At 35.7% G+C, this 19052-nt stretch overlaps 1 protein-coding gene across 2 annotated transcripts in view; it reads left to right on the top strand.

The window, feature by feature from the left end:
* LOC127850083 (cryptochrome-1-like) overlaps window positions 1-17430 on the top strand; it is a 38407-nt gene extending 20977 nt beyond the window's left edge. For both annotated transcript variants that reach the window (XM_052382848.1, XM_052382847.1), the window contains exons 3-12: window positions 954-1093; window positions 3108-3250; window positions 3807-3982; window positions 4954-5060; window positions 5654-5794; window positions 7034-7204; window positions 8772-8912; window positions 12802-12959; window positions 14840-15039; window positions 17064-17430. In XM_052382848.1, the coding sequence (XP_052238808.1) occupies window positions 954-1093; window positions 3108-3250; window positions 3807-3982; window positions 4954-5060; window positions 5654-5794; window positions 7034-7204; window positions 8772-8912; window positions 12802-12959; window positions 14840-15039; window positions 17064-17203 (1517 nt within the window). In that variant the 3' untranslated portion in view covers window positions 17204-17430. The remainder of the gene's footprint in view (window positions 1-953; window positions 1094-3107; window positions 3251-3806; window positions 3983-4953; window positions 5061-5653; window positions 5795-7033; window positions 7205-8771; window positions 8913-12801; window positions 12960-14839; window positions 15040-17063) is intronic.
* The last annotated feature ends 1622 nt before the right edge of the window (window positions 17431-19052 follow it).

The following is a 19052-nucleotide window of genomic DNA, read 5'->3' as shown; positions in this document are numbered from 1 at the left end:
GTTAATCAATACATAGAGATGCAATTTGAAAGTGTGCAAAATTGTCATTAAACCTATAGCCTAGTTAGCAAGTAATTTAATTATTTTTTAATTTTAAAATCGAAAGTAGGATTTCTAAACGTATACTTCCATTTCGACAAACGCGATTAGTTTTAAGTTTTAAAGCGCAAAAAGACAGATTTTTACCTTGTAACCACCAGATATATTCTAATTGGCATATATAAAATTAAATCTATAGCCTAGTAAGCAAGTAATTTATTATTATTTTTTTAATTTTAAAACCGAAAGTAGGATTTCTATACGTTTACGTCCATTTCGACAAACGCGATTGTTTTTAAGTTTTAAAGGGCAAAAAGACGGATTTCTACCATGTAATCACACTATATATTCTTTCTGGCATAGATAAAATTATATCTATAGCCTAGTTAGCAAGTCATTTATTATTTTTCAAAGGGTACTGCTTTTATAACAGAAAGTAGGATTTCTAGACGTATACCTCCATTTCAACTAGCGTTATTACTTTTAAGTTTTAAAGCGCAAAAAAGACGGATTTCTACCTTGTAACCACCAGTGATATTCTAATTGGCATAGATACAATATGTTTCTTATTTTTACTTAAATTAACTTTCATTTCAAGCTGTGTGGCTTTAATCTCTGATGTAGTTTGGTTTGAAATATCTTGCTTTTATTGATGAAACGTGTGCAATTATTGCAAAATCAAAAGAGAACCTTAGAAAGATTTTGTTTTAGAAATAATCTGAATTACCAGTAATCAAAATTACCCTTACTACCATTTTTTTGTACTTGAGACTGATATTTCAAAGCAGCCTAAATGAGTCTTATAATTGGAGCAAGCCTGGATTTAAAATTTACCAGGGCAGGGCTTCCAGTACAAATTTTGATTACTAAATAATGACAATAATTACAAATTATGCTTCATGAATTCTCTGCAGGGACGCGCACCGCTGGATACAACCGCATGCGATTTTTGATTGAGTCCCTTCGGGACCTTGACGAGACCTTCAACAACTATGGTGGACGTCTGTATGTGTTCACCGGAGACCTGATGAACATTCTAGGAAACCTTATCAAGGTATTATCAGGGCTTTCTGTAATATATAAAACTTATCATATTTGCCATTTTGTAAATCAGCTGTAATTTTTTAAGGAACATCTAGCCATTTTTTTACCAATTTAATGCTTCAACTTCAGTGACAAAGCATCATAGAACTTATATTTATGTGACTATTGATGAAAAACTTGAGGTGATAATCATTTATCCAAAACATTTTTTGGGGGTTTTGGTGTTTGCTGGTTTTCTCATGTCCTCTAACTGTAACAGTTGTTTCTCTTCATTTTATGACTTAGAGTTTGGTTTTGTGCATTTATATAAATAATGCCACATTTTTTGTGCATAAATAACAGACAATTTTCCATGCAGTAAATGCATAGGGTTAGTACAGCAGTCAAAGTTCCAGGTGTATCGAAACAAAAAAAGGACTAAATTACTGATAATAACTCTGAAACCATGGCGAAATACATAATAACAGTTTATTCTTAGAAACTAGGTTCTGAAAGTTGATATGGTGTTTTATTGGTCTGTGAGACATTTAGAATCTGACAATGCTTGCCAACAACAGGTCCATTTTCAGTTTTACTGATACATAATTTTCTGTTATTATTCAGAGAATATGGATGTACTTGAATCTTTGCATTCAGGTTTCTTGAAAAGATGTGTATAATAGTGCCTTTTGAATTGACCCGACTTGCTTTCTTAGATGGTCATATCAAGAAAATGTGGTTTGTTTTCAGATAAAAGAAAGTTCTGTTTTGATATTTATATGTGCACTGAATTCAAAAAAACATGTGTACTAAATTTAAAGATAATAGGTGGAAACTTACAGATCATCTGTTAGTCTAGCATCAAAGATTTATTACCAAACTAACAACTTTTGGCTAACGAATGGCCATTTATAGCTGAAAGCAAACCAGGATTCAATTTTTTCAGACCGTTGATTTAAAAACAGATTTTTTGTAGACCCAAGCATAAAATGGAGGCAAAGACCAATAACCAGCAAAATCCCTTGAGTCAGTTTTAGTTTTTGCTCCTGAATTTCTCAAAATAGGGCGTGGTCATGATTTCTGGTCTTTTACTCAATCAGTTTTCATCTTTTCCAACTTTTTGAAAATGTTTATTTGCACAAAATTAAGGCCAAGTTTACCCGGTAATAATAAGCCAAATCTCACCAGATTCTTAGGAGTTAGCTTAATTTCTAAATATATTGTGCTTTGATGATTTCTGCTCTCTAACTGAACCAGTTTTTGTCTGATTGTCACCAAATGTTCTGAAAATGTTAATCAGCATAGAAAGGAGGAAAAATTTAATAATGAGCCTTATCCCACATTGCAATGTGGAGTTATTGCCCTTTTATATCAAAATAGTGCTTTTGACATATGTGGAGTTTTGGGACATAAATGAAATGTAGGGGCATCCGTGGAAGCATGTCTTGTTTCACCATAGATAAAACATCTGTTAAATGCTAACTAACTGGGAAAAATACACAAGTTTTTTTCTGTGACAAGTTCTTGCATAAAGGTCAAACATTTGGTAAATGCTAATTAACTAGCAATTAGAGATTTGTGTGTCAAAATGACATGGGATTTAATTATAAATGTTACATAAGTACAGATACAAGGCAATTTGAAGGTAATGCCATGGTGCGGAACTTTCTTTCTTTTTTGTTTACCTATTTATCATACACACACAATATAATATAAAAAAATTATTATTCAATATAAAACATACAATGTATACATGTATATGATCATATAACTAAGTGATATCATGTAGCAGCAATAATGTTTAAACATGCGGAACTTTCTACACTGCATAAATATTTTATACCATTACTCTTCATAGGACTTCTTCTTAATTTGTTATGGAAACTTGTTTCCAAAGTTCAAACATTTTATGCCTGTCATTTGATTTTGAAATTTACAATGCTTAATATGTTATTTACACTTGTCTCCATAAATGGAACATTTTATACCTGTCATTTGTTTTTAAAATTAACAATGCTAAATTATTGACTTGAACTTGTTTCCAGGAATGGAATGTTTCCCGTCTGTCGTTCGACGCAGATGTTGAGGCAATCTGGCACAAACGTGACCAGGATGTGCGTAGACTGTGCTCGGAGCTCGATGTGGAGGTTGTGGAGCGCGTGTCACATGTGCTGTGGGACCCAAAGGAGTGAGTGCAGGCTGGGAAGTTGTTGGACCCTAGCAATTGTTATTACGAGCGTATAAGGATAGCTTAACCCATTGCTACTCAGAAACGCTCTTTGACGCGTTCAAAGTCTCTGAGAAACTCAAATTAAATTTAAGACCTTTCTTACTAGATTCAAAATTTAAAGTCTTCATTTCCAAGCTTAAGATGCTGATTAGCAGTAAAAAGCATAAAACTTGAACAGCCTGCGAGTTTTATGCTGTATGCAAATAGCCATTTTCACTTTGAATCTGAGAAGGAAAGGGTTAATCAGTGGCACAAAAGTCAAGGGCTGCCAAAAAACTTGATTGGCAGCCAAATGTTCTGACAATATTTGTCGATCAATCATATTTTCACACTTACAGAGGAACATGTTTGTTAGTATCACGAAGTAAATTAATTTTTGTAAAAACGAAATGATTTTTTTTGCATTCGAAAGGGATTTTTCAACAAACCTCAAGACAAACATTTTCAAACGAGCACCAGTTATTAATATTGCATAGAAGTAACCTTTTAACACATACGTTCTTGCCTTTTACAGTATTTTGGAGAACAACGGCGGCAAGCCCCCGCTGACCTACTCGTTGTTCAATCAAGTCGCCCGTGCTGTTGGGGATCCTCCGAAAACTGTTGATGACCCAGATTTCTCAAAGGTCACCTTCAAGGTCAAATCAAACCATGACAAACTGTTTGGGATCCCGGACGTTGAAACATTGGGTTTGTATTTATCATAACTGTATAAATGGACTGAACTTGTAATCATTTGGGTTTTGATAATGTTTTGATGACTTTGATACTTAATTGCTGATTTTTTTAGGACATTAATACTTGATTGGTACCATTTAAAGCCTCTTTAACGCTCAAAATGAACGAAAATATCGTAAAGCATTTCGTAAAATAAAGTTAAACAATTAAAAATCAGTGTTCCTTATGGCAATTGCTGAAATTTATACGCCAGATGTGGTCTGGTAAAATAGATGTTGTAGATACAAAATGCTCGTTTTTATTATTGTTTTGCATATGTAATTCCATTTTAATTTCCCGCAACGATATCTATTCATACGACACATGAACACTAACATGGTGTTTGTGTGTCGTATTAATAGATATATTCGCAGGAAATTAAAAGTGAATTAATTGTGTCACAAATAAATAAAAACGAGCATTTTGTACCTACAAAAACTTATGTAATCATACCACATTTAGCGTTGAAATTATGGCTATTGTTATAAGGAACACTGATTGTTTACCGGTGTGAACTTTATTTTATGAAATACTTCACAAAATTTTCGTTTATTTTGAGCGTTATAAAGGCTTTAAAAGTTTATATTTACATGCAACTTAGCATTTTAGAATTTTTGGAAATTTTAAAGATTTTTATTATCTTGTACATGACCAATAAATATGGACCTAGCTGTGGATGAACCAGCCTAAATGCAAGTGTGTTAAGTGTTGTCCCACATGAGTCTGTGCTGCTAGCACAGACTTATCAGGGACAATGCTTTTGGCCTTAAGTTGATTTTCACTAAGAAGAGACTTCCTTTAAGCGATTAATGCCATGAAGGTAGAAAGTGTCATCCCTGAGTTGCCTGTGTGGACTGCACAGGCTAATCTGGGATTTAACTTTTGCACATGCATTAAGCCCCATTTTCAGAAAGAATTCATTGAGCCTGTGTTTCAATAAGCAGGTGTTTTCCCCGAGTGTGAGCAGCAGAATCAGCGGCATAACAACTGGGTGGGTGGAGAGACAAGGGCCCTACAGCTGCTGTCTCAGAGAATGCAGGTGGAGAAGATGGTAAGACAGGGGCCTTGGTCCCTTGGTAAGATGGGGTCCTAGCCCATTTTCACAAACCTTCTTAAAGAAAACTTAAAGAAATTCACACACAATTCATTGTTTGTTATCATTCTTTTAAATTGAATAATTGCAAGCAACCAATTATGTCCCACTTTACAAACCTCTTTTTGGAATAATTATAGAGTTTCTGAAATTATGAAAATTCTTAAAGTCTGTGTGTGTTTCTTTTTACTGTAAAATGTTTAAAACAGTCAAATATTGATGAAATATCATATCCTTGTGTTCTGATAGCTGTAAACTTTATCTTTGTGAAATCTGAAAATATTTGATTTTAAATATATTTTTTCTGCTGAAATGCTCTCTACAGTACAACTTGTAATATAGTTAGTACCAGCAAACATATCTATATTACAAGCTTACACATTTTAGCACTATCTGAATAAAATTATTTGCAAATAATGATGTAACCAGTTATCATTTCAAAATCTGAAATGGGAATTTTGGGCTGTCTATTTATGCCCCTAAGTGCCAACTAAAATACTCAGTAACTGACATTGGTAACCTTGCATACATGAGTGACCTCCCCTCCCCAGGCATTCAGCGTTGGCATGGTGATGCCCAATCAGACGTTCCCCAATGTATCCGGGCCGCCTCTTAGCATGAGCGCCCACCTCAGGTTTGGTTGTCTCTCCATACGCAAGCTGTACTGGGTGCTGAGGAACGCATTTGAAAAGGTAACTGGACCAATTTTGAAGTAAATAGTAATATAAGAAGTGTTTGCTAATTGCATGACGTCTATTTCTTGCACAGTTTTAAATATTTATGCCCCCCTTCAAAGAAGAGAGGGTATATTGTTTTGCTCATGTCGGTCTGTATGTCTGTCCACCAGATGGTTTCCGGATGATAACTCAAGAACGCTTACGCCTAGGATCAAGAAACTTCATAGGTACATTGATCATGACTTGCAGATGACCCCTATAGACTTTCAGGTCACTAGGTCAAAGGTCACGGTGACTTGACACAGTAAAATGGTTTCCAGATGATAACACAAGAAAGCTTACGCCTAGGATCATGAAACGTCATAGATACATTGATCATGACTCGCAGATGACCCCTATTGATTTTCAGGTCACTAGGTCAAAGGTCAAGGTCACAGTGCCAAAAAACGTATTCACACAATGGCTGCCACTACAACTGACAGCCCATATGGGGGGCATGCATGTTTTACAAACAGCCCTTGTTATTTTTTAACTTAATGCATCTGACTTTTATGAATTATGGAATTAAATAAATAATGTACACAGAATATATATTTATTTGACCCGTTTATATATGAGGTCAGTAAATACCTACCCATATCACTAGATGATTTGTAGTGCTGTTGGTTTTCATATCCAGACAATCGACCATAAAGTAACTTTATGTGGCTTTGTTGCAATAATTACTTGTATTTATGCTAAATGAAACAATTGTAGTGAAATTTCAATATTAAACTGAACGACATGAGAAAGACCATTTGATGGATTGATATCAATTAAAAATGAAAATAAGAATAATATTTCTTTTACTTTTGCAAATACAAATGTATATCTTTGATTTTGAATGGGTTATTACAAACAATATTCCTTCACATAGGAAATGCACAACTTAAACAATTACAAACTGCATTTTATTTTGAAAAAGATATGGTGAATTATACAAAGTAACTAGCTATGTTTACCAAACCAAACATCAACTTTTCTCAATTGCATTAAGACAGAAACCCATAGTAATTGCATTTTTTTATGATTTAAACAAATGAATATAAATGGGCAGTGCTCTGTGAAAAGGGGGGTTTAATGCATGTGTGTTAAGTCTTGTCCCAGATTAGCCTGTGCACTTTCTGCCTAAACTGGATTTTTTTTAAAGAAGAGACTATCTTTAAAAGAAAGATACCATAAAAGCGTACCTGAACAAAGCATTCTTTCCCGCAGTCTCATCCCGGGAAGGGGTTCAGCAATTCCGCCATCGGTCAGCTGCTGTGGCGTGAGTATTTCTACACGATGTCGGTGAACAACATCAATTATGACAAGATGGAGGAGAACCCGATCTGCCTGAATATTCCCTGGTACAACGACCAGGAAAAACTCAAGAAATGGGAAAATGTATGTAGGGTTCCTAATTTTGTTTGTGATTTTTAATTCTGGGAAAACAGAAGAAATACATTTTGCTTTGTTTCAATGTGATTACACATTTGTTTTTCTGTCTGTCTGTCAGTGTAAAGTTAACACAAACTGGCTTATTCCTTATACCATCATTTATGCTTCCCACAAAGCCTTATTACTATAAACACACCCACATCACTGACCTCATGTAGACCTTGACATGCCTTATTACTATAAACACACCCACATCACTGACCTCATGTTGACATTGACATACTTTTGGACTTATTCAGAAGGTCTTTCTTAACCTTAAATGGTGAACTTTGTTTAACATCATTGATTCTCCCTACATATCTTTGATACTTGCATGGATGATGTTTATAAAGACTATTTAACCATATCAATCATCAGATCTCAATAATTTTAAAAACAAAATGAGATTAGGTGATGTGGGTATGTTGAGAAAGTTAATAATGACCTACTTTTTAACTAATTCAGAAGGCCCAAAGTATTGCTAATCGTAAATGAAGTATTACATCTATCTTCAATATCCCTTGCTACAAAGATTTGTTACTTGTATGTCTGTTATCTGGGAACTTTCTCAATACACCCACATCACCTGATCTCATTTTAAACTGAAATTGAACTAACTTTGGACATCTTCAAATGGGCCCATTAACCCATTTATGCCTAGCGTCTAGAAAAAAGGCCTTGGCAAACAGCGTAGACCCAGATGAGATGCTGGAACCGAATTTTGAAGGCCCTTGCAAACAGTTTGGATCCAGATGAGACGCCACAGAACGTGGCATCTCATTAGGATCCAAACTGTTTATTATTCTGATAGTATTCTTTGAAGAATAAAAATAAAGAAAATGCTAATTTTAAAAATTCAGCAGAAGACATTTTAGCAGACGACAAATTTCCCAGCATGCAAAGGGTTAAATTGGTACACTCATACAAAAGCAGCATTAACCGCAAGTTGTGAAAAGATACACATGAATACTTGTTATGTTAAACACACAGTATCTTCACCCGTCTAAAAATGGAACACCATGTTACTAGTAATCTTATGGATATTTACAATATAAAACATACAAGTAGTCTGCTGTCAGGGCTGTTGAAAATCAAAACAGTTTTCACTAGGTATTTAGCTAGAATAAAAGAACGGCAAAGGGCCTGAAAAGGGGCAGGGCAAGCTCTTCATGAGGTACAATGTTTGTTCCTTATTAAACATAATTTTGTTCTTGTACCAAATAACACTGTATTTTACTTGATAAAACAATCAATAGCCAATAAAAACACTTTTGATGTGTCTGTATTAAAGAATGTTGTCAAATGAAAGGGAACAACAAAAGAGTGGGATATATTTTAAATGTAAAACTTTTCAAGACTTTTGAAAATCTTTGAGAAATTTCAACCATTTGGCTTCATTTAATTTTTATATAGCAAGTACAATGTAAGCATAGTTAACGTAATTTGAAGAAAAAAATCCACATGTGCTGTTGTGACTTAAACAAGGTGAGACTTTTTTTAAGACAGTACACATGTTGTGTTGTAACTATAACAGGGTGAGACTGGGTTTCCCTGGATTGATGCGATCATGAAGCAGTTGAAACATGAGGGGTGGATCCACCATGTGTGCAGGCACGCCACCTCCACCTTCCTGACCAGGGGCGATCTCTGGTTGAACTGGGTTGATGGACTTAAGGTATGTGCCTGATAAGGGGCGATCTGTGGTTGAACTGGGTAAATAGATTAAAGGTATGTGCCTGACAAGGGGTGATCTCTGGTTGAACTGGGTTGATGGATTAAAGGTATGTACCTAACCAGGGGTGATCTCTGGTTGAACTGGGTTGATAGACTTAAGGTATGTGCCTGAAAAGGGGCAATCTCTGGTTGAAATGGGTCGACTGACTATAGTTATGTGCCTGACCAGGGTGAAATCTGGTTTAACTGGGTCGACGGTCTAAAGGTATGTGCCTCACCAGGGGATATCTTTTGTTTGAACTGGGTCGACAGGTTAAAGGTATGGGCCTTCTCCCTTTGCTGTGATCAGTCTTCATCTTAGTTTAAGTCCTGATTTTAAAAATGTGATCAATGAAGAAATGACCGAAATGCCACACACATTTTTATTTGTCATTATTGTTTATTTTAACCCATTTATGCCTAGTGTCTAGAAAAAAGGACTTGGCAAACAGCTTAGACCCAGATGAGACGCCGCATGATGCGGCGTCTCATCAGGGTCTGCGCTGTTTGCTTTAAGGAATTTCTGTAAGAAATATTCTAAATATTGAAATAAATGTACTAGACATCCCTAATTTTGGAAATAAACTGATCCAATTTAGAAGGATGGGAGAGTCACTAGGCATAAATGGGTTAAGTTGAAAGGCTATTAGCCAGGGGTTCTGAAATATGCTGTCCGAGTTGTCTGAGTCGTCAATTTCCCCTTCCCGGCAAGCAGTTTTTGAAAGCTGGCTTGTCCGGGGACAAGTAAAATTTCCGTGGTAAATTTTGTTTCGAGAACGAAACTTCAATATTTTCCGAAAATAAAAAACGAAAGTTTATATAAATAGCTTGTGATTAATCTGCGGACTAGCACACTTTTTTTAACTGGAGGTAGGTTATTTTCCGATAATAATTATTTAATGTAGTAAACAAGTCCACGCATATATAGCAAAAGCCAATCACGCATAAGGTAACATTTATAGTAGAGAAACCAGCGCACATGTATAGCAACAGCCAATAACGCATTAGATAACATTTTTCGTAAATTGCAAATGGCCGCAAACATGTTTTACCGACCTGCATTCGATTTTTAAAAATAAAACCACTTTAACGTCAAGCCATGACACTAATCAGACCAATGATAAAATCAGTTCGGCTTCGGAAAAGAAGAGAAAAGCCAAGTATGAATATGATAAAGCATACGACGCCAAGCGTAACGAGAATTTGTTGAGTCTTGGCTAATTGAATTTCCTTGGATTGAAAACGTTACCGGTGTGTGTAAATGTAAACTTTGTAAGGAGTTTCCTTCATAAGCGGAAAATTATATACTTATATTTAGCGGAGATTATTTTATTTCAAGTGAATTTTCTAGTCATGTTGAGATTATTAAATATCCGAGATGGTTTGTGACTTAAACGTGTTCTTATTGTTTGCACATCTTGCTTGTATTTTCTAGTTAACTATGTATATAATCAAAAATAGAACTTAACAGAAGTGTATGTTTGTATTATTTGCTTAATTAGTAATGATGTTTTCCTTTATTTATCTTATAAGTACGGACAAGTACTTCTTTGGTACGGACAAGTGAATTTGTGGGTCCAACTTGTCCGTGGACAAGTAGACTCATAAAATATTTCAGAACCCCTGTATAAGCTATAAGAATATGCACATATTCTTCCTCAAACTCTCGGTAAGGCGGACTCAAAACTAAAAAAAACATGGGCCAATACCAAAGTGAGCATTATGGGCCTAGTATCACAAACATTCTCAATTGTTCAGCTCATCTAAGAAGATCAGCTTTTAGTTTCCACTCAGCTGAGCATTGAGGATGTCGGCTCATGAATAATCTAAAGTCTCATCTGTACAAGTTGACACATATTTTTCTCAAACTCAGTGTTGGGTCTGTCTCAAAACTTAAAAAAGTAACTTATGTGAACACCAAATTGAGCATAATGGCCAACCTCATTGCTGAAAATTTAGAACAAACTCTAATGTTGAGTAAGAATATTGACTGAAGTATGTTCCTTATAAAAGGCCCTGGTTTAAGCCTTTTTTGTTACGCCCTTGTCGCCAGCCCAGTGTTCAATATTCCAGTGTACTGGCACACCATGTGGGAACAGTGCAGTGACCTTTATTAGGAGTGATCAGTACACAGGGGCAGGTCGGTGAAGTGCAGTTAACCATTAATAAGTCGGCTAAAAGAAAAGATTATAGATTAAGATATATTATGATGGATTAAAACACTGAGTTGAATGCCCCAAATAGAAGCCACACATTTTTTTTAGCTCACCTGATTGCTCAGGTGAACTTTTGTGACCGGTCTTTGGCCGTCGTACGTCCGTCCGTCGTAAACACTCTAGAGGCCACATTTATTGTCCGATCTTCATGAAACTTGGTCAGAAGATTTGTCCCAATGATATCTTGATTGAGTTCGAAACTGGGTCATGCTGGGTCAAAAACTAGGTCACTAGGTAAAAAAAACAAACCTTGTGAACACTGTAGAAGTCACATTTAATGCCCAATCTTCATGTAACTTTGTCAAAATGTTTGTCTTAATGATATGTTGGTTGAGTTCAAAAGTGGTTCCGGTCCGTTGAAAAACATGGCCGCCAGTGGGCGGGGCATTTTTCTCTATATGTATATAGTGAAAACATGTGAACACTCTAGAAGTCACATTTTTGGCCCAATCATCATGAAACTTGGTGAAAAGATTGGTTTTATATATATCTCAGATGAGTTTGCAAATGGTCCAGATCGGTCAAAAAACATGGCCGCCATGGGGGGTGGGGTAGTTTTCCTTATGTGACTATATAGAGAGAAACCTTGTGATCGAACACTATAGAAGTAACATTTTTTGCCTAATCATCGTGAAACTTAGTCAATACATTGGTTTTATTGATTTCTTGGACAAGTTGGAAAATGGCTTAGATCGGTGAAACACACTTTTTAGCTCACCTGATTGCTCAGGTGAGGTTTTAGGATTGGCCTTTGTCCGCTGTCCGTCTGTCCACATTTGGTTTGTAAACACTCTAGCATTCACATTTCTCAAGCATTCTTTATCAAAGTTGCTGAAAGATCTCAGTTTCAGTTTGATGATGAGCAAAATCACATAATGAATGCCATAATTATTGCCCTTAGATTGTCCTAATTTTCATTATATTATACAAAATCCTTGTAAACACTCTAGGGGTCACAATTTTGTTTCAGATTTTATTAATCTTGGTCATACTATGTATTTTTGTAAGCAAAGTTTGATGTTTGGTAAGTGGGGTCAACTCAAAAATAGGTCACCATTTTAAATCTTACAAAAACAAAAACACTCCATACGCCAGAGTTTTGGTTCAATAACAATGAAACTTGACCAGGATGTTTTCTGGTCAATATCTAGGTCAAGTTTGGCATAAGTTACATTGAATGAACCGACTCCTCTCAGGTGAGCAAACTAGGGCCATCTTGGCCCTCTTGTTAAAACTTGGCTTTTAAAACTTAGTTTAAGATAGTGGGAACTAGATTTTGTTATGACTGTATTTGTTTATTATACTTTTTGTACAAAGCAGAATTTAGTTTTCTCAGAAAATCTAGGGTTCAATCACAAATCTATATTCGATTGCTAGGTTGGTGCCAAGAAATCAGAATAAGTAGCCAAATTGACTGGTACTTAGAATGTTAACTCATTAAATGGGAAAATCTGCTTTACTTTAAAATAGTTAAGATAAATTGTAATAGCCAGTTAAAGGATTTAGGAGCCAATAGGTTATTTTGGCTAATGGTAACTCTAACATAGTAATTGGGTAGTGGGGCTTTGCCAATTTCTATCCCAACACATACTAAATCACTATAGACTGCCAAACAATGCTGCTGTTATTGGGCAGGTGTTTACCAAGTACCTGCTGGATGCTGATTGGTCAGTGTGTGCGGGAAACTGGATGTGGATGTCAAGCTCGGCATTTGAGAAGGTGCTGCAGTGCCCCAAGTGCTTCTGTCCCGTACGGTATGGACGCAAGATGGACCCCGATGGTGTTTATATCAGGTACGCGGTCCAAGTGGTGCCGTTTGTATATCAGGTTCATGTTCCAAGAGATGCCGTTTTATATCAGGTTGATGTTCCAAGTGATACCGTTTTTATGCCCCCTTTCGAAGAAAAGGGGGTATATAGTTTTGCACTGTCCCTCTGTCAGTCTGTCTGTCTGTCTGTCTGTCTGTCTGTCTGTCTGTCTGTCTGTCTGTCTGTCTGTCACACTTTTCATGTCCGCTCTCTATTTCAAATACTTTTCATCCAATCTTTACCAAACTTGGTCAGAAGTTGTATCTAGACAATATCTAGGTCGAGTTCGAATATGGGTCATGCCGCGTCAAAAACTAGGTCACGGGGTCACTTTGTGCATTTAAAGGATTAAGCATGGTAAAATGCTCATAACTTTTACAAAGCGTTGGCTATAACTTTTGCATTATTGAAGATAGAAACTTGATACTTGGCATGCATGTGTATCTCATGAAGCTGCACATTTTGAGTGGTGGAAGTTCAAGATCAAGGTCATCCTTCAAGGTCAAATATCAAAGGTAAAAAAAAACATTGTCAAAGCAGCATTCTCATGAAGCTGCACATTTTGAGTGGTGGAAGTTCAAGGTCAAGGTCATCCTTCAAGGTCAAAGGTCAAACAAAAAAATTCAAAGTGGCGTTCTCATGAAGCTGCACATTTTGAGTGGTGGTAGTTCAAGGTCATCCTTTAAGGTCAAAAGTAAAAAAAAAAATCAAAGCGGCGCAATAGGGGGCATTGTGTTTCTTACGAACACATCTCTTGTTATATCAGGTTCATGTTCCAAGTGATACCGTTTTTATATCAGGTTCATGTTCCAAGTGATACATTTGCCTGGAGGCCAGGGCCTGTATTCATCAAACAATTCTTAGAGTTAAGTCTTGAAATAAAGAACACTCTTAAGATATTTTATGATGGATTAAAACACTGAGTTGAATATCACAAAGAGAAGCGCACGTTTATTTAAAACTTGGCTTTTAAAACTTGATAGTTATGTCTAACATGTCAGTTTGGTGCTTTAAATACATCATACTTCATTTAGAAGTTGAACAATATGTGAATGACATAGGCACCAATATTATAATGCATATATTCACATTCTCAAGTATGTTTTCTTGGTTTTAAGTCTTTTCTTAATTCTTAAGTCTCAAAATGGTTTGGTGAGTACAGACTAGGGCCATAAGACCATAAGAATGAGAATTCTCGACTGGCTCTGTGGTAAAGCGATAACAAAGTGTTGCTGAAACTCAGGGGTTGCAGGTGCAATGACCTGCTCCATCCATACCTAATAACTTTCCTGTGAGGTGCAGCATACCAGATGTTTGGCATTCACCTTAAGATTCAGGGTGGTCTCTGCAATGGGATGTCTTTAGTATCTAGCTCATGTAATTCAACCAAACATTTTGTGAAGGCAGTGGTTTATGTTAGACTCCTGTACTACACAAACACATGAACATTCTTAAGTTCAATTTAAGTCTTAATCTTGCTCAGCAAATGGAAAGCAAAGCTCATCTAACTATCTGTCTTATCTGTCATATATAATGTTGGGATTATTTTTTAAAGTGCAATTAATGTGTGCAATTGCACTAATAATCATATAAGCCTCATTTGGGAAAAAATTGGCTTAATGCATGTGCATTAAGTGTTGTCCCAGATTAGCCTGTGAAGTCTGCACATGGTAATTAGGGACAACACTTTCCATTTGTATGGTATTTTTCGTATTAATGAAGTCTCTTCTAAACAAAAATCAAGTTTATGCCGAAAGTGTCCTCCCAGATTAGCCTGTGCAGACCGCACAGCCTTATCAGGGAAGACACTTTACACTCATTCATTAAGCCCCAGATTTCCCAGACCCTCATCATCATATCTTCAGGCGCTACCTACCGGTGCTGAAGGACATGCCTCTGCGCTACCTGTTTGAGCCCTGGAAGGCCCCAAAGTCTGTGCAGGAGAAGGCCAACTGCATCATCGGTGTGGACTACCCCCTTCCTATGGTGGAGCATGGCAAGGCCTCCAAGCAGTGCTACAACATGATGATGGAGGTCAAGAATAAACTCCTTGCCACTGGAAAAGGTGCATTGTCATTATGTGGTTACACATTTTACAACCTACCTTAGTATGGTCCCATAATTGGCGTTTTTGCGAGATTGAACGTGGGACAAAAGCTATAAAATAATGATAGAAAAATAAAATCCTTGCCACAGAAAATGGTGCGTTTGAATGATTTGTTTTTGTTATTTGAGTCATGTATTGTAAGCTTTAGGTGTGTGCATCTTAAACTTTCCAAAAATGATAAACATTATGATGGAGGTCAAGAATAACACCTTGCCACAGGAAAAGGTGCATTTTATAGTAGATTTGTTTTTCGTTATTTGGTTACACTTTGCTATAACATGATAATGGAGGTCAAAAATAAACTCCTTGCTACAGGGAAAGGTGTGTTTGGGAGTGGATATTTTTTGTTATTTGGTTGCAAATTTTACATCTTTTAACTCAGTATGATCCCAGAAAATTGGGGGTGGTGGTGGCAGACAAAAGCTCTACTGAGTTTTTCCTACCAAAGACATAAGCTCTTGCGTGATTTAACTTCCTGGAATAAAAAGCTAATCATAATATTTCTCACCTGTAAAGATGCCTGTGAGACATTTTGCAAAGTTACAAGCAATAAGATATTGCCAGAAAATCAATTAAGAGAGAAAGACTATACTATTTAATATTTAAATTATAAGACAAAAAAGCTTTCAATCTACCGTATAAGAAAAACATCACAAATACATAAAAGCCATTATAAAAATTATATGATACAAGCAGTCAGGTATTGTATGCATAATAAAAAAAATATTCAAAGACATAAAAATTATCTATTAGTTAAGTTCCCTAATGTTAAGCATACAGAGTAAAATTGTTAGCTAAAACATGCTCTGAAAGAGTGACCAGCCACCTGTGTATGCTAGTATAATGTGTTAAAATAATTTTATTTGTACATGGAGACATGTGTGGACTTCTTGTTAACACATAAATACTAAATGTCACATTTAATCATATTTACAATTAAATTGTGTTTGAGCATTAGACCCTCTGATCTAATTTTATGTGTGAGGGTATTATAATGGCAGGAAAGCTTTTGTCCTTTTTGTCCACACAACCCAAAACCCCAAACCCCTAACTAATTTGATGCGTGAGCTCCTCTCCAGGGTATTAACATGGCTGGAAGGCGTTTGTCCACACAGCCCCAAACCCCATACCCGCATCTTATTTGATGGGTGAGCTCCTGCCCAGGGTATTAAAATAGCTGGAAGGCTTTTGTTCACAAAACCCTAAACTCCCAACCCCCATCTTATTTGATGGGTGAGCGTATGTCTAGGAGAGCCTTTGTCTGGATACCAGCAAGATTTGATGGACGTTGTGTTCTGTCTGAAACCCAGGCATAAAATGTAGGACAAGCAGGTCTTGTAGCAATATGTGTTACCCTCAATGGCGTTTTACAGATCAACATTTAAGTAGGCTGGTATGTAAATCCCACAGGGTATCTGGAATCGTTGTAACGGAACTGAATTTTAACAATATTGTGTAATATTTCAACATGCCATTATCAAGCTTAGAAATTGTTACGACGGTAAATAAATCCCATAGCATGTAAACATCTTAATTTGACCTCTTGAGGAATGGACTGTTCATGTAAACTTTACAGTTCTGAATTGATTTCAACTGTATTACTTGCAAGTGCTGATTTGATTTATGATATACATAATTGATACTATATGTTCAATGAGGCTGATAAAAAATTATATATACATGCACAATGCGTTTGAAAATATAAGTGTATTGTGTATATGACGACCTATCAATGAACGGAAAATTAGGTTGGTTACTTAAAGTGTCACTTTAATTCACCTAAAATGAGCATAGAAAATGTAAAGAATAAACATTATGTTACATCTAAGTTTAATGAATTTTATGAATAAAAGCATAAAGGATGAAAAAAAAATGAATTATTGGAAAAACACCCAGCAAGTGGAGGACATATGAAATAAAAAATGTAGTCACAGTATGGCAAGGGTTAAGTTAAGGTGTGTACATGTTAAACTGATCTTCAGAAATGGAGCTGTGTGGCCCGGCCAACACGGAGGAAGTGGCTCAGTTTGTATGGATGCCTGGTAACCACGCAGGCACCTGTCACCAGGGTGAGGAGGAGGCCAATCCCAGCATGCTCTGTGATGGCCTCATGGGAATGTGAACTGTGGAACGTGAGAGGTTGACCAGCAGATTGGCTTGTTATGTGAGCTTTAGGTTTCAGGATTCTGTCTTATTAAAGTTTTAAATGTAATGGCATTATAAGTTACGTCTGGGTAAACAGATCAGGTACCATATTCAGATTTTTACTTATGTTAAATAACATTCCTCATTAAAATTTATATGTTAAATTATGATTATGAAAATAAATTATTGACATTACAATCAAAGTAATATATACCCGCTTTGGTGTTAAGGACATGTGAAAGATAGATAAGAAGAGCTGCATAACAAATTAACAATGACTGGTAATAAATTGTGTAGGTGTTGTTGCTTAGCATCCATCCCAACTTTTTTTTTTAAAGTAAAGCATAAACAATCAAAATGTGCTCCATTTTGTTTACTAAAATGGCTCCTAGACTTGTATTTTGTTACAACAGCCATGGTCTGCATTCATTGTGCAATAATTATATCTAGAAAAGTGAATCGATTTCTTAAGATAATTTCTGTTTGTTGGCATATGTACATGTATTTTCTTATTCTATTTTATTATCGAAATTCGAACTAGTTTCTCCTATCAGTAAAAATTGCTTCCTTTAAATGCATATGTGAGTTCCATTTGCATCGCACACAGTTTGAACATTTTTGTGTTGTTTTTTTTGCAATGATTATTAAAAATGAATTACAGTGTAACATTAGTATTGGATCTGGTTTTGTCATTTGTGTTCATGTATAATCCAGAATTGCTTAGTAGATGGTAAAGGTAGTTATGAAAATTATCGATCTGTAAATTTGCAGGCGTTTGTCTGGTATTTAAATTGACATTAGACATTGGTACATGTATGTGTTTGAAACAGTAAACAAATATTGAATTGATATATATGCATTATCACAGTGTATGAATATCTATACATTTTATTGCATTTTCTTTTAATTGTCTAAATTTGTACATTACATGGTTGTGTCAAAAAAAGATTATATTTTTGATATGTTGAAATCATGAACATTGTCTTACAATTAAAATTTGATTTATAGTTGATATATTCTGTTTAGGTGCATTAACATAGTATTTGCTTTTTGAAATAATAGCCATGATGAAATTGGGACCAAACATTTATAAATTTAATGACAAAAATGCCAATATACTACCATTTTGTAATGCTGATGTTTTTTCTTTACCTTACTTTTGTAGATCTAGTTTTAATTTTCTATTTCCTTCACAGTTTTCCCATGTGAAGTTGTAGTAGGCTTGGTGGTGGGGGTGGGGGGGGGGCTCAATGTTTGGTTGAGATTCTGTTTCTTGATGAAAGTGACCATTCCACAAAGGCACTGTTATTTCAATACCATTGGTTTTGTTTAACCTTTTGGGTGTTCATAAGTTTGCACAGTCTTGTTTTTATAGAATAAAACTTACAAAAGTGAAAATGTTTTTATGCCCCCGAAGGAAAGCATATAGTGATCTGTCCGTCTGTCCTTCCGTCACACTTTGTGTTTAGGTTTCGCATTTAGGTTTCGTAAAATGCTCATAACTTCTATGTCCCTTCAGATAGCAACTTGATATTTGGCATGCATGTGTATCTCATGGAGTTGCACATTTTGAGTGGTGAAGGTCAAGGTCATCCTTCAAGGTCAAAGGTCAAATATATGGCTTCAAAGCGGTGCAGAAGGGGGCATTGTGTTTCTGACAATCACATCTCTTGTTTCAGAATGTGAATGCTAGTGAAAAAAACATTTGAACTGTATATGACAAACAGCATTTCAATATCAGTATATATAGTATTGTCTAAAATTAATAAACACGTTAAACAATGAAAATATCTCAGTGTGTAAAATTATCTTCTTGATGTATGAAT

Source organism: Dreissena polymorpha, chromosome 11, assembly GCF_020536995.1.
Source record: "Dreissena polymorpha isolate Duluth1 chromosome 11, UMN_Dpol_1.0, whole genome shotgun sequence".
NCBI lineage: Eukaryota > Metazoa > Mollusca > Bivalvia > Myida > Dreissenidae > Dreissena > Dreissena polymorpha.
The sequence above is the reverse complement of the archived record's forward strand: the minus strand, read 5'-3'. Positions and strand labels throughout refer to the sequence as shown.